The sequence below is a fragment of the Myotis myotis genome, unplaced genomic scaffold, assembly GCF_014108235.1.
Source record: "Myotis myotis isolate mMyoMyo1 unplaced genomic scaffold, mMyoMyo1.p scaffold_m19_p_16, whole genome shotgun sequence".
Lineage (NCBI taxonomy): Eukaryota > Metazoa > Chordata > Mammalia > Chiroptera > Vespertilionidae > Myotis > Myotis myotis.
This window is the reverse complement of record NW_023416320.1, coordinates 2919898-2937078: the sequence shown is the minus strand read 5'-3', so window position 1 is coordinate 2937078 and position 17181 is coordinate 2919898. Positions and strand designations below refer to the sequence as shown.

Genomic DNA, 17181 nt, shown 5'->3' with positions numbered 1-17181 from the left:
AGCCGCAGATGGGCCGCCGGCACCACGTCCATGATGGTTTAGCGAAGCAACACTGCTAGTTGTTTCAGCCCCGTGTCCTTTAAAAAGAGTGAGCTCGGTCTAATCAGCGCCATTCCTCTGCACCCACCAGCTCCTGGCCGTGAGCGGCCCCTTCCACTACTGGGGCCCGGTGCTCGACGGCCAGTTCCTGCGAGAGGCTCCGGCCAGAGCGCTGCAGAGGGCGCCGCGGGCCACGGTCGACCTGCTCCTCGGGAGTTCACAGGACGACGGGCTTATCCGCCGGGCGAAGGCCGTGAAGGTAGGCAGGGTGGGGGTGGGGGTGGGGGGCCTCAGAGGGCCCTGTGGGGTGTGACCCTGGCTCTGGTCCTCAGAGTCTGGCCTTGGTCAAGAGTCACTGACCGGCCCTGGCCAGTTTGGCTCAGTGCATAGAGCATTGGCCCTTGGACTGAAGGGTCTGGGTTTGATTCTAACTAAGGGCATGGACCTCAGTTGCAGGCTTGAGTCGGGGTGCGTGCAGGAGGCAACCAATCCGTGTGCCTCTCTCACATCGATGTGTCTCTCTCGCCACCCACCCCCAACTCTGTCTAAAAATCAATGGAAAAAATATCCTTGGGCGAGGATTAACCAAAAAAAATAGAGAATCATTGACCTACTCGCTCATTTACAAAACAATCGCTGACTAATTACTCTGCGTAAGGCTCTCTAAGGAGTGTGGGGGGTGGTCACAGGGTTGGGGTTCAGAAACAAGACATGTGCAGAACCGTGAGCAGCACAGCCACAGCCACAGCCACAGCCACAGCCACAGCCACAGCCACAAATGGCTCCGGGAATGGATCCCCGTGGGAAATGGTGAGCACTGGCCAATCAGGGGCTCCGGAGCTCCAGGTCCCAGCCTGCGGACACCCTGTGCCATGAAGGATGCTCGGCCTCAGAGAGTGGGAGAGGAGAGGCAGCTGGATGGCAAAGGGGCACTGTTCCTTGGTCCTGGCAGGGAACCCCCAAAGGCAGCCTTCCAAGCCAGTATTTTTAAACCCAGGAGAGCGGGTGCCTGGCGCCTGGCAATGAGGTTTCATGCGGCTCGGTGTGGACACAGCAGAGAGGGAAAAGCTGTGAGCTCATTTATCAGTCTGAACACACTTCCTGCCCCGGCTAGGGCCTCAGCTCCCCTCACTAGGATGCGGCTCATCCTGCAAGATGCCAAGCCCACCCTCCGGCCTACCCTGCCCTCCTCGTCACTGCTCTGGACAGGCCCTTGGGCTGTCACCCCTGGGAGGGTGACCCAGTGCCTGGCACACAGTAAGGACACACACGCTGGCCACGGGGCCCGTCTGCCTGGCTCTGTGGAATATAAGGCAGCAGAACTGGAAGGAGCAACAACCACAAAATCGCTCATGCAAACGGGATCTCGCATTCCCTTGCACTGTCCTGCTCCCTCGGGTGCTGTCTCACCCAGGGCGTCGGCCTTCAGCGAAGGAGCACCGCGTGGATGGGAGAGACACACAGGGCATTTATCGTGGGAGTTATTGCAGTGAAACACTGGAAGCAGCTCAAATGTCCATTAGCAGAGCGACGGCTGGATAAACGAAGGTGCCTGCGAGCCAGGAGAGGTTAATGGGGACGGAGAGAGGAGCTCCCTCCCTCTCGCTGGCCCGAGGAAGGCCTGCGACGCGGTGTCCAATGGGATCAAGGACTGAGAACACAGCCCTAGCTGTGTGGCTCAGTGGATAAAGTGTCGGCCTGCAGACCGAAGGGTCCCGGGTTCCATTCTGATGAAGGGCACATGCCCTGGTTGTGGGCTGGATCCCTGGGTGGGGTGTGCAGGAGGCAGCCGATCCATGATTCTCTCGCACCATTGATGTTTCTATATCTCTCTCCCTCTCCCTTCCTCTCTGAAATCAATAAAAACGAGAACGTAGAGCAATGTGAAATGAAGGCGGCATTCACATTTTAAAAACAGCCTTTTTGTGTAAAGACGGGAGTGTAACTTCACGTGAATTATGTGGAAGGATGATCTCGTGGAAAGACACAGCCACGCCGTCAGCACCACGGAGAGTCACACATCAGCCTGGAACGGGCGTCAAGTCTGTTTTCCAGCTCCCAGGCCCGTTTGCCTATCACCCAACACTCAGCGAGGCCACTTACTCCGTGCCAGACCCCGGGCTCAGAGTTCGGGTGTAAATACTAATGCCATCTGCCCTCAAGGAGCTCACAGTCAGGGGAGAGACAGAACTTGGGGGAAGGAGTCACTGCGGTATAGTTCCTCACACACTGTCTGGAGCGGGGAGGCCGACAGCAGAACGGTGAGGACGGTGGTGGCAGAGGGTCACTGTGCCCACAGGGCCCTGCCAGCCCGAGGGACGGAGATGAGGAACCCCCAGGCCCTTGTCCCCACGCTGCCTGTCAGCAGAGCGGGCAGAGTGTCCTTGGATTGGAATCAGGAGCATCTGCGTTCCCTTAGAGCAGCGGTTCTCAACCTTCCTAAGGCCGCGGCCCTTTATGCAGTTCCTCATGTTGGGGTGACCCCAACCATGACATTATTTTCGTTGCTACTTCACCACTGTAATTTTGCTACTGTTATGAATCGTAAATATCTGATATGCAGGATGTATTTTCATTGTGACAAATTGAACATAATTAAAGCAGAGTGATGAATCACAAAAACAATATGTAATTATATATGTGTTTTCCGATGGTCTTAGGCGACCCCTGTGAAAGGGTCGTTCGACCCCCAAAGGGGTCGCGACCCACAGGTTGAGAACCACTGCCTTAGAGCCTGAGCCTCAGTTTCCCGATCTGTAAAATGAGGAGATGACTAGTGGACACCCTCAATATTGAGAGGATTCAGATATGCACCAGCATCTGGCAAATAGGATGTGCTCAATAAATATTAGTTTTTTGCACTTAAAATAGGTCTTTATTATTTTTGTGTTTTTTTAGAGAGAGAAAAGAAGGGAGAGGGAGAGAGAGATAGAAACATCGGTGAGTGAGAAACATCAATTGGCTGCCTCATGCACGCCCCCTACTGGGATTTGAGCCAGCAACCCGGGCATGTGCCCTGACCAGGAATCAAACCGGCGACCTCTGGTGCCTGGGCCGATGCCCAACCAGCTGAGCCACTCCGGCCAGGCTCACTTAATCCTGTAACTGTGCTATTATGATTAGTGTTGAAAACTATTGTCCCAGATCCAGAGAATTATCCAGAGAAAGCAAGAGGCGTGCACAGAACGTCCGATCACTGAGCGACCTCCCCTGACCAGAGACCGGTTTCCCAATTGTGGCAGACACCCCCCCACATGCACACACACACACACACATGCACACACACACAGACACACACACACACACACACACGGGCACGCTTCCTCCTCATGCCAGCCCCGCATCAGTACCATCGGAGCCCAACCCACACACACACGTGATCCAGATTCCAGGGGGAAGTCCCAGGAGGGGCAGGAGCCCCCGCCCCAAGTGCAGCCCCGGGACCCACCTGTCACCTCAGCAGGAACCCACCAAACTCCGAAGACCAAAGAGGGCGGGTGAGGAGGGCGTCTGTCAAGTCCCTCAGGACCCTCACTCACCTGCCACCCCTCCTGGCGGAGACCCACCCAAGGAACCCTATGACACCCCCCCCCCCTTCCCCCGTGAGGCACATACCGTGAGCGTCAGGGCCGCCGAGACGCCGGGAGGCTCCGTCCTGGGCGCGTGAGCGTGTTTCCTGAAGTGGCAGCTCCCCGTTGAAAGTCTTCATTAGTCGCCCGGTGGGATTTCTCTCCCCTTCTTTCTCCCCCTCCCTGACGGTGACACCGACAGTCTGCCTACGCCCGGCCATTCATTTGCATGAGCAGAAGCACATTTGTTCCAAGGCGCGATGTGCCCCCTCCCCCTCTGAGCGCAGCATCTTCAAGGAAGGCAGGAAAAATCCGAAAGGGCTGCCTCACCCAGAGCGCCTGGGCCAGGAGCAGATGGAGAGGAGACCTGGGGGGGCAGGAGGGGGGCAGCAAGCGGCACCTGGCAGCGTGCGATGCTGGCACGGGCCCCAGCAGGGCAGAATCCAGCCTCTGTGACAGATCCTAGCAGCCGACCAGGCAGGAGCCCAGGGAGCACACAGGTGTCCTGAAAAGAGGCGCTGATGTGCGGAATCCTTCCATCGGGGGAGGGGGGGGGCGGGGCCAGAGTCTGACCCAGCCCAGGACCTGAAGTCAGAAAATGGGTCTAAGTTCCTGCCTTCAGCCTGAGGATTTGGGCAAGCTGCTTAGCCAGAACTGCAGTTCCTTAGCCTTCACGTGGGCACAGTGCGGCCAGCCCCGCCCATCCCCACGCGGCCTGAGAGGGCGCCAGGCCCAGGAGATAGTGTCCAGCACTTTGGCAACCCTTCCGGGCCCCTGGCTCTGGGCTCTGCGAGCACACCCACCACAAGCCTGCGGCCAGTACCTCAGAGAGGACCCTCCACACGCCCCCTCCTCTAATGAACCCCATGGCCCTGCGGATCAGTGGGGTTGGCTTCTCCCCCAAATGCATACTTGTATTTATTATTCACTGCCTTAATGAGGGCGGTGATTATATCTACTATTTACTCAGCCATGTTTTCCATTGGGGGCGCTGGTAAAAGATGAACATGAGCCAGGATGGGTTCTTTTTTTAATTTATCTTTAGTCAAAAGTATCACAGATGTCCCCTTTGGTTTTTTTTCCCCATTGACCCCTTCCTTCCCACACCCGCCCCTCCCCAGGCCTTCACCGCCCTATTGTCTGTGTCCATGGCTTATGCATATATGCATATATGTTCCCCAGTCAATCACTCTCCACTCACACCCCCAGCCCCGCCTTCCCTCTGAGATCCCACCGTCTGTCCCTGCTTCTATGTCTCTGGATCTATTTTGTTCGTCAGTTTATTTTGTTCATTAGATTCCACATCTGAGTGAGATCGTGTGACACTTGTCATTCTCTGGCTTATTTTGTTTAGCATCATACTCTCCAGGTCCCTCCATGCTGCCCCAAAGGGTAAGAGATCCTTCTTTGTTATGGAAAACACAGGCTGGATTCTTTACTCTAGTCCTTATTCATTCATTTAGTTATGATTTTAAAAGAAATGGAAAGGAAAATATTTTCATGGGCCCCTAAAGTTGTGGGGGGCCCCAGGCACGGGCCCACTGTGCCTAACGGAGAAGGGGGCCTGTCCCTCAACACCCACAGCAAATAGTAGGGACAGGAGTCAGCCACACATTCATTCATGCAAGAATCCCGCATATATTCATGCAGGGGCTCTGGGGGAAGGTTGTCACCTAGCAGATAAAGCTCCTGACTTGTGGAATTGGTGTCCCAGGGAGAGAACAGTGCCCGGTAAGCAAATACACGGAGGGTTTCAGGTCTCGGAAAAGTGCTCTGAAGAAAATGAACCAGTCACGGGCGAGGAAGTGATGCAAGGGAGGAAAGTCCTTTGTCAGGGAAGCCAGGGCGGTGACTGTGCTCTGAGGCCTGCATGATGAGGAGGGGCAGCTATGGAGACAGCTATGTGAAGAGCCAGTGCAAAGGCCCTGGGGCAGGGATTGCCTGGGGGACAGAGGAGGCCAAGGGTTAGAAACCCAGGACAATGGAGGCAGTGGTAGGAGAGGAAGTCAGACGTGTCTGAGGGACATATTAGATGCGTATCATCAGCCATCAGAAAAGTGATTTTATTCTACTTGCAGTGGGCTGATGTTAGAATGTTGTAAGCCAGGAAGTGATTATATTGATTTATCTTTTTAAGTAAGAGCATTCTGGCAGGTCTGTGGAAAACTGACGCTAGAGGAGTGGCAAAGGAGATAGATGCCAGATTACACTGCCGTGAGGTCCCGGGAGCGAGCACATACATTAAATTGGGGTGAGAGACAAGGTATCGGTGAGAAATAACCAGATTTGGGGCGTGCGTTGGCTTGGCCGTTGGGCATATGAGTTGGGAGTCCAGGAGAGAACGCCTGTGGGCACAGCTCTGGAGGGAAGCCAGGAAAATTCGATGTCACCAAAACCAAGGAGAAAAGCTTCCGAAAGAAAGCCGCGGTCAAGCACCGGATGTCACTGAGAGCGGAGGGTGATGAGGACAGCGATCGGCTGCTGGACCTGACGGTGCAGTCCTGCGTGACCTGGCTGAGGGCCATTGCAGCTGAGTGACAGGCAGGGACACTGAGCAGTGGGGGCTGTGGGGCCAGCGAGAGCGAGGAGGTGGGCCCTGCACTTCCAGAGCCACGCTCTCTCCACTGCGCCATCGCCTCACGGACGCAGACACCCACCGATGCTCGGGGGCACTCTGTCCTGGCAGCTGCAAACCATGGAGGACCCTCCTCCTGGCCTCTCCCGAAGCCACGCCAGCCGCCAGCCATCCCCTCCCTCACCATCCACACCTGACGGGCTAGTTAGTCCTTCTCACCGCTGAACATTCTCTGCTGCAAAGATGTGTCGGGCGTGGTCCATCCCCAGCTCCACTTGAAGCCCCCAAGGGCAGAGAACTTAGCCCGACCTGTCCCCCGCTGCGTCCCAAATGCCCCTCCACCCGTCCGCACTCCGTAGACATTTGTTGGAGGAGCAGTGAATGCTCCGCAGCTCACCAGGATGCGCTAAGAGTGTCAGCCGGGGGCTTGCAGCCTGATCACATCCCCTCCTCCCGTTCTAACCGCAGCCCAGCCTGCTTGGAGATGTCCACAGACACAGCTTACACATGCCAGCGTGTCCTGATAAGGGCATTCCGCTGTAGACACAGAAGCTTGGAAATATGTAAACACACATCCTAGGGCCAGACGGGGGCCAAGGGGCCTGGGCCTCACGCTCACAGCTGTGCCCCTGATGTTCTGCCGCCTCCTCTTCAGAAATGAGGACACTGAGTCCTGGGCGGGGGGTTGGGGGGATGGTCCTCCCCAAGTTCCCCCAGTGCAGATGGGAGGGAGGGACGTGGGGACTAGAAAGGGAGGCAGAAAGAAAGAGGAGGGGCGAAAGGAGATGGAGAGGGAGCAGGAGAGAGGGGGCAAGGAGGGACAGGGGAGGGAGGGAGGAGAGGAAGGGTATTCCCATGTGGACACACGTCCCCCGAGAGCCACCTGTCTCCCCTGACCGTCCTATGTAAAGTGGCCCTGCCCTGTGGCTCTCACGCTGCGGTTTCTCATCACTGCGCCTGTCCCCTGCTGAGCTGCAGTTATTTGCTTATTTTCCGTCTCCGCCCACCGGAACACGGGGCCCACGGGCACGGGGAGCCTGTTTTCCGAGGCCCGGCCGCCGTGTCCCTGTGAAAGCACAGGCAGCCATCCTGCCGCCGGACTGAGGCCGTGGCTGAGCCCGGCGTTAGCTGTCCCACAGCCCCAGGCGACACGGGCAGTCCTGGGAGGGAGAGGCACGGGGTGCGCCTGTGTCAGCTCGCGATGCAGTCTCACTCCCTGCGGGCCAGGCACCGAGCGATGGCCCCACGGCACTGACCTGTGGTCCTCACACCCCCCTGTGCGGGGCCCCCACCTGCCCATCGCGGGTGCGGGAGGAGGCACGGAGGGCAGCCCGTTGCTCACGATCACACAGCTGGAAGGAGCGGAGCTGGGATCCACACCTAGCAGCCTGAGCCAGCACCCGTGGGCTGGACGCCACGTCCCCCTGCTTCCCAGAGGGAGAATTCTAGAGAAGGTTCTGAGCAATACCTGCAGAATCTGACCGGGGAATGAATTTTCATCTCTCTCTCTCTCTCTCTCTCTCTCTCTCTCTCTCTCTCTCTCTCTCAGCAATTTGAGGAAAGTCAAGGCCGGACCAGTAGCAAAACAGCCTTCTACCGGGCGCTGCAGAACTCGCTGGGTGGCGAGGACGCGGACCCGGGCGTGCTGGCCGCCGCCACGTGGTACTACTCCCTGGAGCACTCTGCCGACGACTACGCCTCCTTCTCCCGGGCCCTGGAGAACGCCACCCGGTAAGACCAAGCACATGGTTCCTGCCGCCGCCGCCCCTGGCGCCAGGGGACGCCCAGGGCGTGAGAGAGACTGAGGTTCGGGACCCGGTGCTGCACTGTCCTTCGCGTCATCCGGTCAGTCGCCAGCCGGGGTGACTGCCTGCCAGGGGCGAGTGAAATGCTGATGGAGAGAGAGTCGGGCCCAGCTCAGCAGAGAGGACTCCAGTCTTCCCTTAGTTCGTCCCTTCCTTCTCTCCCAGCCAGACTCAGGCACTGGCCTCCGTGGGCCTCCCCGCCTCCGGTCTCCTTGGCAGTTTCTCCCCACAGCGCAGCTCTCATCTCTGTCCCGCTCACCACTCTTCCAGGGGGACCGTGGGATGAAGCACACGGTCTTCATCTGCCCTTCCAGAACCTCACCCCAGGCCCCTCCCTCAGAGCCTTCCCTGCAAACACCGGAGCTGCCCAGACACCGGCTGGGGGGGAGGGTACCTCCTCACTGAGGGACCCTCATGGGTGTCAGACTGTTGTTACGGCGTCTCTGCAGGGTGGGCTCCTGGGCCCATTTCTCAGCTGAGGCGATGGAGAGTCAGGAGATGCAGGGAGGGCTGAGTGGGATTCAAACCCTGGTGGCCCAGGCCAGCTGCTGTGGTGGCCCAGTTCTAGCCAGGCCAGCCCCTCCCCAGCTCCCAGCCTGGCACTGCCCCACTCAGGGCCTGCTGTGGCCAGCGCGGGCTTCTGAAATGCATTCCCGTCACCCCAAAGGGGAGCCGGTGTAAACCATGTCCACCTCCTCACCGCTGACATTTGGACTAGAGCAGTGGTTCTCAACCTTCTGGCCCTTTAAATACAGTTCCTCATGTTGTGACCCAACAAAAAATTATTTTCGTTGCTACTTCATAACTGTAATGTTGCTACTGTGATGAATCGTCATGTAAATATCTGATATGCAGGATGGTCTTAGGCAACCCCTGTGAAAGGGTCGTTCGACTGCCAAAGGGGTCGCGACCCACAGGTTGAGAAGCGCTGGACTAGAACGTTCTTTCTGGGGAGGGCTGTCCTCTGTATCGGAGGATGTTTATTTTAGCAGCATTCCTGGCCTTGACCTACTAGATGCCAGTAGAAACCTTTCCACCTCCAGCTGTGACCACCAAAAAAGTCCCCAAACGCTGCTAAATGTCCCCGGGGGAGGGGCATCATGGCGAGAGCCTAGGAATCCTGGGCATGAAGCACCCTGAGCTCTGTCCTTTAAAACGCGCAGTGCTTTTCTGTTCTGCTCCATCGGCTGCTGTATGTGTTTGTTTTATCGTAAAATGTTTTGCTCCCAAATCGGTAAGTGATATTGATTCTCTGAGAAGATGTTTGTCTACAAGTCTCCTGATCCTAAGATGCTTCCCGTGGACACCAGCGTGTGATCACGGCGGCCGTAAAGCAGTCTGGCCCATGTGCTCTCTGCAGGCCTGTGCGAGGGGCTTGGTGGCCGAGGGACGGTGCCTGGGAGAAGCCTGGGCCCGACACAGTTGTCACTGGGCCCTCCTCTGTCCTCCTTCCTCCAGGGACTACTTCATCATCTGCCCCGTGATCGACATGGCCCGCCACTGGGCGAGGAGGGCCCGCGGAAACGTGTTCCTGTACCACGCTCCCCAGAGCTACGGCCACGGCAGGTAAGGGGGCTGCGTGGCCACAGCGGGTGTTGGCAAATGGAGGGGGTCTGACAGCAGAGAAAAGAGGGCGGGGCTGAGCGACAAGTCCTGACTCAATGACGGGGGACTCATCCCTTCACCTCTGTGAGCCTCAGTTTCATCATCTGAAAAATGGGTATAAGAGCAGCAGCCCCTTTAGTTCACGGTACTGCAGGAAGGGAAAGTCAAAGAAAAGATACAGGAAGTGCCTTGGAATTGCAGTGTTAGCTGTTGATGGGGAGGAGGCCTTCATCCCCCAGGTCTATGGCTCTGAAAACAGAAGGCGAGGCAACTACCTCATTTGACAGGTGGGGTGCGAGTCCGTTCTATTCTAGTTCAAAGGCTCCTTGGGGCTCAGTGTTTCCATCTGCAAAATGGGAGTGGACAGGTGGGAGAGGCCACGCGCAGTGACCCTTCACTGGGCTCTGCGGGACCCTGCACCCAGGGCCCAGGAGGAGGAGAGCGAGGTGGAGGGCCGGAGCTCCCGGCCCCGGGCTCGCTGTCTCACACTGAGCCTGGAGGAAACGTCAAGGTCATGCCATTTAGAGAGGCGTAAAAGGCAGTGTGCTCGGTCACCTTTAAGGTGCCGTCCACCTCTCACTTCCTATCATTTTGGGGGGCAAGAGGCAGAGATGGTGGTCGTGGACAGAGGCGCAAAGTGTCCTGATTAGAGCAGTGCCTCTGGGCCAATCACCGTGGCTAGAAACCCGCTCTGAGTCTTATTAGCTCGGTGATCTAGGCAAGTCACTCAGCCTCCTCGGTGACTCAGTTTCTCCACCTGAAAAATGGGGGTAGGCGTGGGAGTACCTGCCTCAGAGGGTTCCCGTGGTGATGAATGTGTGTAGCCGACAGGCCTGGTGAACTGTAAGCGCTACGTGTCCTGTTAATTCTTGTCCATCAGGGCGCGTCCCTGGCAGCGCTCGCGCCTGCGTCTTCTCGCCCCACCACCGTCTGGTGGCTGCCATCTCTGTAGTAGACGCTGAATCAATGAATGAATCACAGAAACTGATTTGTTGGCACGTTTCTCTCGCGCTGCCCTGGAGCCGTCGGCCCTCTCATTTGTTCCTGGCTCGGACCTACAGACTTAAAATAGATGTGTGCGCCTTACGTGTTCAGCCATCTGTCTCGTGCCTCTGTTCCGTGAGCGTACATTAGCTCTCCTCGCATCGCCAGTGAACAAAGCCCAGTAAATCCCCGCCTTCTCCCTGACCGCCATTAATGCCTCACAGACCAGCGTGGCTCGGGGACGGCTCACCTGCGTTATAGATGGGATTTTTGTCCCTGAAATTGAAGGACAAACTCTGTGAGGAAGGACCTGACTCTTTTGAATGGGTAGGGATCTTGGGATTAAAAATCTACCCAGGCTCCATACAGGATGGGGGACCACTCTTAAATTTTGGGAGCAGTGGCTCAATACAGTGAAAGAACACCTTTTTTTAAAGCCAATTCCATCTTTTCCACTGAGGAGTTCTCTTCCTTTGAGCAGGTTCCTGTACCTCAACTTCCTTACCCATGAAATGGGTACAGTCACACCTGCTTCCCAGTGGGAAGGTTCAAGTCAATGGGCATTAAACACCTGGCACATCGTAGCTGTTTGTTATTGGTTATTTTCTCTTTAGGAAAAATAAGGTTCTGAGAAGAAGAGAGAAAAAAAACTTAAAATGACTAAAGACACAGCAATGTTCCAATCTTTATAAGTTGTCTCAACCCTGGAAAACAAAGCCATAAATTCTAGACTGAAGACATTCTGTACACCACTTTCTAGACAGCTCTGTGCATTCCGGGGGCTTTAACATTTCACATCCCAAATATTATCTTTCTAGTTGACTGTCTTGGCGAATTCATTGGAATTGGTGGCTGGATTCTTGACTTGGGGCCACTGCTCTGGCTCCGTCCTGTGATTAACGAGATTACTTCCCAGTGAAGATGGAAGTGAGTCGCTTTCTGAAACTGACCACTCAGGTTTCGTGCCATCGAACAGCTTGTGGTGTGCATTCTCTTCGATCCTGATTTATCGAATAGTTACCTTCTGTGTTCTATGCCCCAGGCCCTCTCCTAGATCCTAGCGATGGAGCAGTCCGGAAGCCTCTTGGAACTAGCACTGTAGTCAGGGGGTGGGGTTGATGAGTGTCCAGGGACAGGGTGCAAAGAACAGACAACACACACAGAGAAAAAAGCATCGTAAATTCGGATAATTGCCCTGGGAAGGGGAAAGGGAAAAGGCGTGGCATGTTTGAGGATGACGAAGGCGGCCAGGAGCTGGGGTGTATTGAAGAGAAGGAAAGTGGTTGGAGATTCAGGAGGGGAAAAGACAGGGTTTTGCAGTTCACATAGGAGTTGGTAAACAGTGGCAGGCCAAAAGGTAGTATGTCATCTGAATATGGTGGGAAGGCATTGGAGATTTTTTAAGAAGACATGGTTTTCAGAATGCCCACTGGTCTTTTCTTTCACATTCGAAACGCAGCTCTCTAAAAGCCAACTTTAAAAAAAAATAGAACATAGACTAGAAACCCGGTTTTCCCCTGCAATGATCAGTTAGTTAATTGGAAAATCCAATTAAAATGGGGACGCCTGGTCTGTGGGTGAGATAGGTCTATGCCGCCCCCAATTCATTTTAATTCTACACCTGTACACGCGTCCGTCGGCATGGTTTCAGCGCAGGGTGAAAGGCCGGGCGGCGAGGCTGCGTGGAGCCCTCCCTTTGAATTGCTCACAAAGCCGTACACCCAGGGCTTGCTCTACGACTGCCGCTGGGCTTTCTTGGAAGTGGGGCCTCCGCCGGCTACGGGATTGAGTTCTGTGATTCCCACAACACACAACGGGCATAAGCGGGTCAGAGGCAAGCACGGGGCTCTGGGTACACGGAACTCCCTGAGGCGAGTCGGTGCTTCGGGCCAGGAGAGCCCAGCCCCTCTGAGCAGCAGCTGCTGAGCTTTGTGCAGGGACTGAAAGGGACGGTGGGCCCAGCGAGTCCACGGGAGCGTCCACGGCGCAGCCAGACGTCAGCCACCGGCTGTGCTGGGCCACAGGGAGCTATGGGAGTGCTGCGCGTGTGTCCCTTGGTGCCAGGGGTGGCATTGTGTTATTTTAAGTGAATTGGGTGTTCATTTTAAAAAAAATTTTTTTGTTAATCCTCACCCAAGGATATTTTTTCCGTTGATTTTTAGAGAGTGGAAGGGAGGGGGAGAGACACAGAGAGAGAAACATCAATGTGAGAGAGACACACAGATTGGTTGCCTCCCGCACGTGCCCTGACCAGGGTCTCAGATCGAACCTCCAAGATACATGCCCTTGAGCGGACTCGAACCCAGGACCCTTCGGTCTGAGGGCCGGCGCTCTATCCACTGAGCAAAACTGGCTGGGGCTGGGAGCGCACTCTTTAAAGAATTGGGTGATGAATCCTTTTGTGGAACAGAAGCCATTGTCCATCCTTCCGTGGGCAGAATGTGAACGTGTGTGTGTTACATGCGTCCAGAGAGGCACACTCACAGCCCCTGTGTGCGAGCGACCTGGCAAAGCCTCAGCCCTCGAAATGACCGCGTGGGAAGCGTGGGTTGTTGTTCCTCCTGCTGCCCAGTTCCCTTGGAGGAAGCCATCCAGCGATGCCAGCGAGAGATAAGGGGGAGCATAGTTTATGGGGATGAGGTCAACGAACTTCCTCCCACGGACAGAACAACAGGGGAAGAAATCTCCAAGCAACCGGCTCTCAAGTCAGTCCACCCAGATGGGCCGAGCGCGGGGCCTCCACAGCATGCACCTCTTGAACCCATCATCCTTACAGGAGCCACCTCCCTGATGCCAGGAAGATCCCACCCACTCTCTCTTCTCACAGCCAGGGCCCGGCTCAGCCCCCGTCCCAGCTCAGGTCCTTGTCGGCCAAGGTCAGGCGCCTTCCTCCCGTGACGCCGTCTCATCACTGTGCTGCCTAATGAGCCCCATGTCCGTGAAGGAGGGTCCCTCGTGTGGGAAGTGAAGGGACTGGAGCTGCTGACTGGCTGTGTCGGCTCTGAAGTGTGGCCGTGGCCTTGGACTTGCTGGACTGCGGCCTGGGCCTCCCCGCAAGCCCCCACCAGCGCGATCTAGGCTGGTGGGCTGGCCGAGAGGTGAGGTGGGGGCGTCATGTGAAAAGCCAGCCCCTGTCTCTGCTGGACAGCTCAGCGGCCCTGGCACCTGCCGTGTCGGACCTTCACGCTGCCACCACCCAGGGCCGGTCCTCACGGAAAGGCAGCTTGCAATGGCCGCTTAGAAACGGCCGGCATCCCCTCCCCTTTAGACATGGCTCTCGGCTCCTCTGGCCTTGGTTCTCACACCTTCCGCAGAGCCAGGGCCTGACGAACTGCAGGCCTGGAGCCAGCAAGTAGCCCTGTGGTTCTGACGCTTTGGGTTGCCCTGGACCAGGGAAATCCCAGCCTCGCTCAGTAGCATGAAGCACTTCTCGGTACAATTCACGAGGCCCAGAGGGTCGGGGACGTGGTTCCCCGTCATAGCAGCTGCCACGTCCCCACCCAGTCTCACCCCCGTCCCCTCCTCCACAGAAAGCACACTCCACGCCATCACACGCGCTGAGTCTCGGCCCCAAACACCCCTCCCTTCCCCTCGGGCTCACCCCGGTCCTCTCCCAAGGCCCACGTCAGCGTGGTTTCCTCTCTGACGTGGCACAAGCTGCCCTCCATGTCCTTGCCCAGACCAGCGGCATCACTTTCTCCTCCTCCATCGGCACTTTGTAAACATTTCTATCCTTTGACGTCTGTCTGTCTGTCTATCATTAGTTCAAGCATTTTATTTTTTTGTGTTGACATCTTTGCATTTCCGGTTGGACCGCAAGCCCCATGCCAGCATGGCCGACTTCTCCCTCTCTTACCCCAGCACCCATTCGGGGTGCAGCCCAGGAAGTAGTCAGCAAGGGTGGCTGGAGGACCGGCTCGTCCTGACCTCCTGTTTGCCACCGTCCTCTGAACTATATTCACATCCAGAAACAGCACACAGCGTCCCTCAGGCTGCATGGCTGTCCGTTTCCCACAATCCAGGTGCCAACCCAATGACACGGGTCCTTTAGAGGAGAAGGGGGGGCAGAGGGAAAAGCCGGACAGAGGGGCGTGCAGAGGACATGACTCACTATTGCTGGCTTTGAGGACAGAGGAAGGGGACCATGGATGGTGGACACTGGGCACTAAGAATGGCCTTCGGGTCGCAGCCAATGGCTGTGCCACAGATCTGTCCCAGGGGCCATGGACAGAAGGTCCATCCGCGGTACCAGCACCGCGTAGCAGCCTCAACATAACAAGAGCACCGTCTTCATAGGGGAGGGATTCTGGTTGGGGCTCCTTGGATTTCTCCAGCCGTGCACTGTTCCTTTAACTCCTGCTTCTCCGCCTCCCGTGCTCCCTCAGCCTGGAACTGCTGACCGACGCCCAGTATGCCTTCGGGCTGCCCTTCCACCCTGCCTACGGGGGGCAGTTCACTCCGGAGGAGAAACGCACAGCGCTGAAAGTCATGCAGTACTTCTCCAACTTCATCCGATCCGGGTGAGTGGGCCGGGGGCCGTCGTTGCGCACCCCGCCCCTCCAAACCCAGGGGCCGCGTGATGGACCTGCAGGTGGCAGACCAGTGTGCTGGCTCTAGGTCCCCTCCCACCAGGCTGTGGGCCCACAAAGGCATCCCAGAGACTAGCGATGGGGTCCCGATAAAAGGACACCAGCACAGAGAGGGGCACGCCACCTCCTGAGCGTCCAGACCCCCCGAAAGGCCGCGCTGCTGTTGCTGGGTCCTGAGCTCACATCTCCCTCCCCTAGAAACGGCCTGGGTGGAGTCGGGGCCTTCCCACCTGTAAGCATTTGGGGTGTAGCTGTTAAGGCCGCTTGGACGCCTAAGGGTGAGTGGGTGGGTCCTTGGAGACCAGGTGTGAGCGGAAGTGATCCCAAGGGATGAAAAGAAAGATGTGTCTCCCTCATGCGTGTGTCCTGCTTCTCCTTCCCCAGGAATCCCAACTACCCACACGAGTTCTCACGGAAAGGGCCTGAATTCGCAGTCCCCTGGCCCGACTTCGTCCCTGGCACCAACGGGGAGAACTACAAAGAGTTCAGCGCCCAGCTTCCCAATCGACAGGGCCTGAAAAAGGCCGACTGCTCCTTCTGGTCCAAGTACATCCAGTCCCTGAAGGCGCCTGCAGGTAGGGAGCCTGGAGCCGGAGGGCCAGGGGGAGGGCGGGCGGGAGTGGATACACAGCACCTACTATGCGCACATTGTGTGTTAGGCCTGTCTGAGCCTCTGGGAGCCAATGGGCACTGGGAGGCCATCAGCACCTCTCTCTCCCGTGAGAGCTCACAGCGGGTTGCAGGGGGTGGGCATTCCTCTCTGCCAAGGGCCTCCTGTTCCGTGGGGGCAGTAGAGGGAAGTGAGAGAGAGAACACTGGGGGGGGGGGAGCTGTGGGACAGTTGAACGGGGAGAGGAGGTAGGACCTGGACCCTCAGCTTCGCTGCCCTGGGGAGACTGGTCAAACGTCTTGGAGAGTGACTTCTGGCCAGGGGAGAGGCGGGCATTCTTTCTCTTTCTGTTGCAATGGACTTCCCGTTGAAGAGCACTTCCTGTAGAAGAGCACTTCCTGTAGAAGAGCACTTCCTGTAGAAGAGCACTTCCTGTAGAAGAGAACTTCCTGTAGAAGAGCACTTCCTGTAGAAGAGATGTTACGGAGATGATAAAAGGAGCCGTCATAAGGGCGCTAGGAATATCGAGATAAATGCGATGCCCTAAAAAGCATCTGGGAGTGACGTGACCCAGGGGAAGTCCTTCAGCTTCCTGGTGCATGCTGGGAGCTGCAGGATGCCAGGGGTGGCAGGGTCTCCCAGGGCAGGTGGTGCTGGGCTGAGCTTTGCAGAATGATGAGAGGTCTTCATGGGGAGTCCAATGAGAGTGGAGCATTCAGCAGGGAAGTGACTTCGTCCGACATGTTCTAGACTCTCAATCCCACTTTTACCTTCTAAGACCCAGAGGCTCTCTGGCGATGACCCCGAGTCCTGTCCTGCCCATTGCATGTCCCTCCTGCCAGGCGATCTGAAAAGGCCCCCTGCAGGGCACTCGTGGGGAAGGAATACCCCTCAGAGCCCGGGGTCTCTTCCGGTCAAAAGGAGTGAGGGAGGGAGAAGTCGGGTCAGGATCGGACCAGCCTTGCCCTCATGTTTCAGATGAAGTCAAGGATGGGCTGTCAGCAGGGAGTGAAGAGGAGGAGCAGCCGGCTGGCTCTGGCCTGAGAGAAGACCTCCCAGATCCAGGCTCCAAGAGCTACAGCAAGTGACCAATCCCGAGACTTCCACCCACCCTGCCAACCGCCACCCTCGCCTCCCCCCCACCCCCCCAGGCTGCCACCTGGACTCCTTGTTCTCTGAAATCGGCCCTGGCTTTCAATAAAGTGTCAACATGCAGTGAAACAGGGTGACTCTGATGTGTTCCCTCCAAACTGCCCTTGGGAGATGCCGAGCTGTGGATTCATCTTCTCATCTTACGCGTCTGACTGAGTTCCGAGTCCCAGGCTACTGTTTCCTCCCCTCAAATAGTTGCGCAGCATCCTCTGTGCGCCAGGCTCTGTGCTGGGGGCTGGGGAGGAGAGAGCCC

General features: G+C 56.9%; 2 protein-coding genes across 2 annotated transcripts in view; one reads left to right on the top strand and one right to left on the bottom strand.

The window, feature by feature from the left end:
• The window catches only part of SLA (Src like adaptor), a 49187-nt gene extending 45342 nt beyond the window's left edge, over positions 1–3845 (bottom strand). Inside the window, exon 1 of the mRNA XM_036337621.1 lies at positions 3655–3845. The gene's annotated coding sequence lies outside the window, so the exon portion shown is untranslated. The remainder of the gene's footprint in view (positions 1–3654) is intronic.
• The window catches only part of TG (thyroglobulin), a 154775-nt gene extending 137864 nt beyond the window's left edge, over positions 1–16911 (top strand). Inside the window, exons 43-48 of the mRNA XM_036337618.1 lie at positions 131–298; positions 7733–7914; positions 9447–9554; positions 14963–15097; positions 15551–15741; positions 16755–16911. Of these exons, the coding sequence (XP_036193511.1) occupies positions 131–298; positions 7733–7914; positions 9447–9554; positions 14963–15097; positions 15551–15741; positions 16755–16864 (894 nt within the window). The 3' untranslated portion in view covers positions 16865–16911. The remainder of the gene's footprint in view (positions 1–130; positions 299–7732; positions 7915–9446; positions 9555–14962; positions 15098–15550; positions 15742–16754) is intronic.
• Positions 16912–17181: the final 270 nt, after the last annotated feature.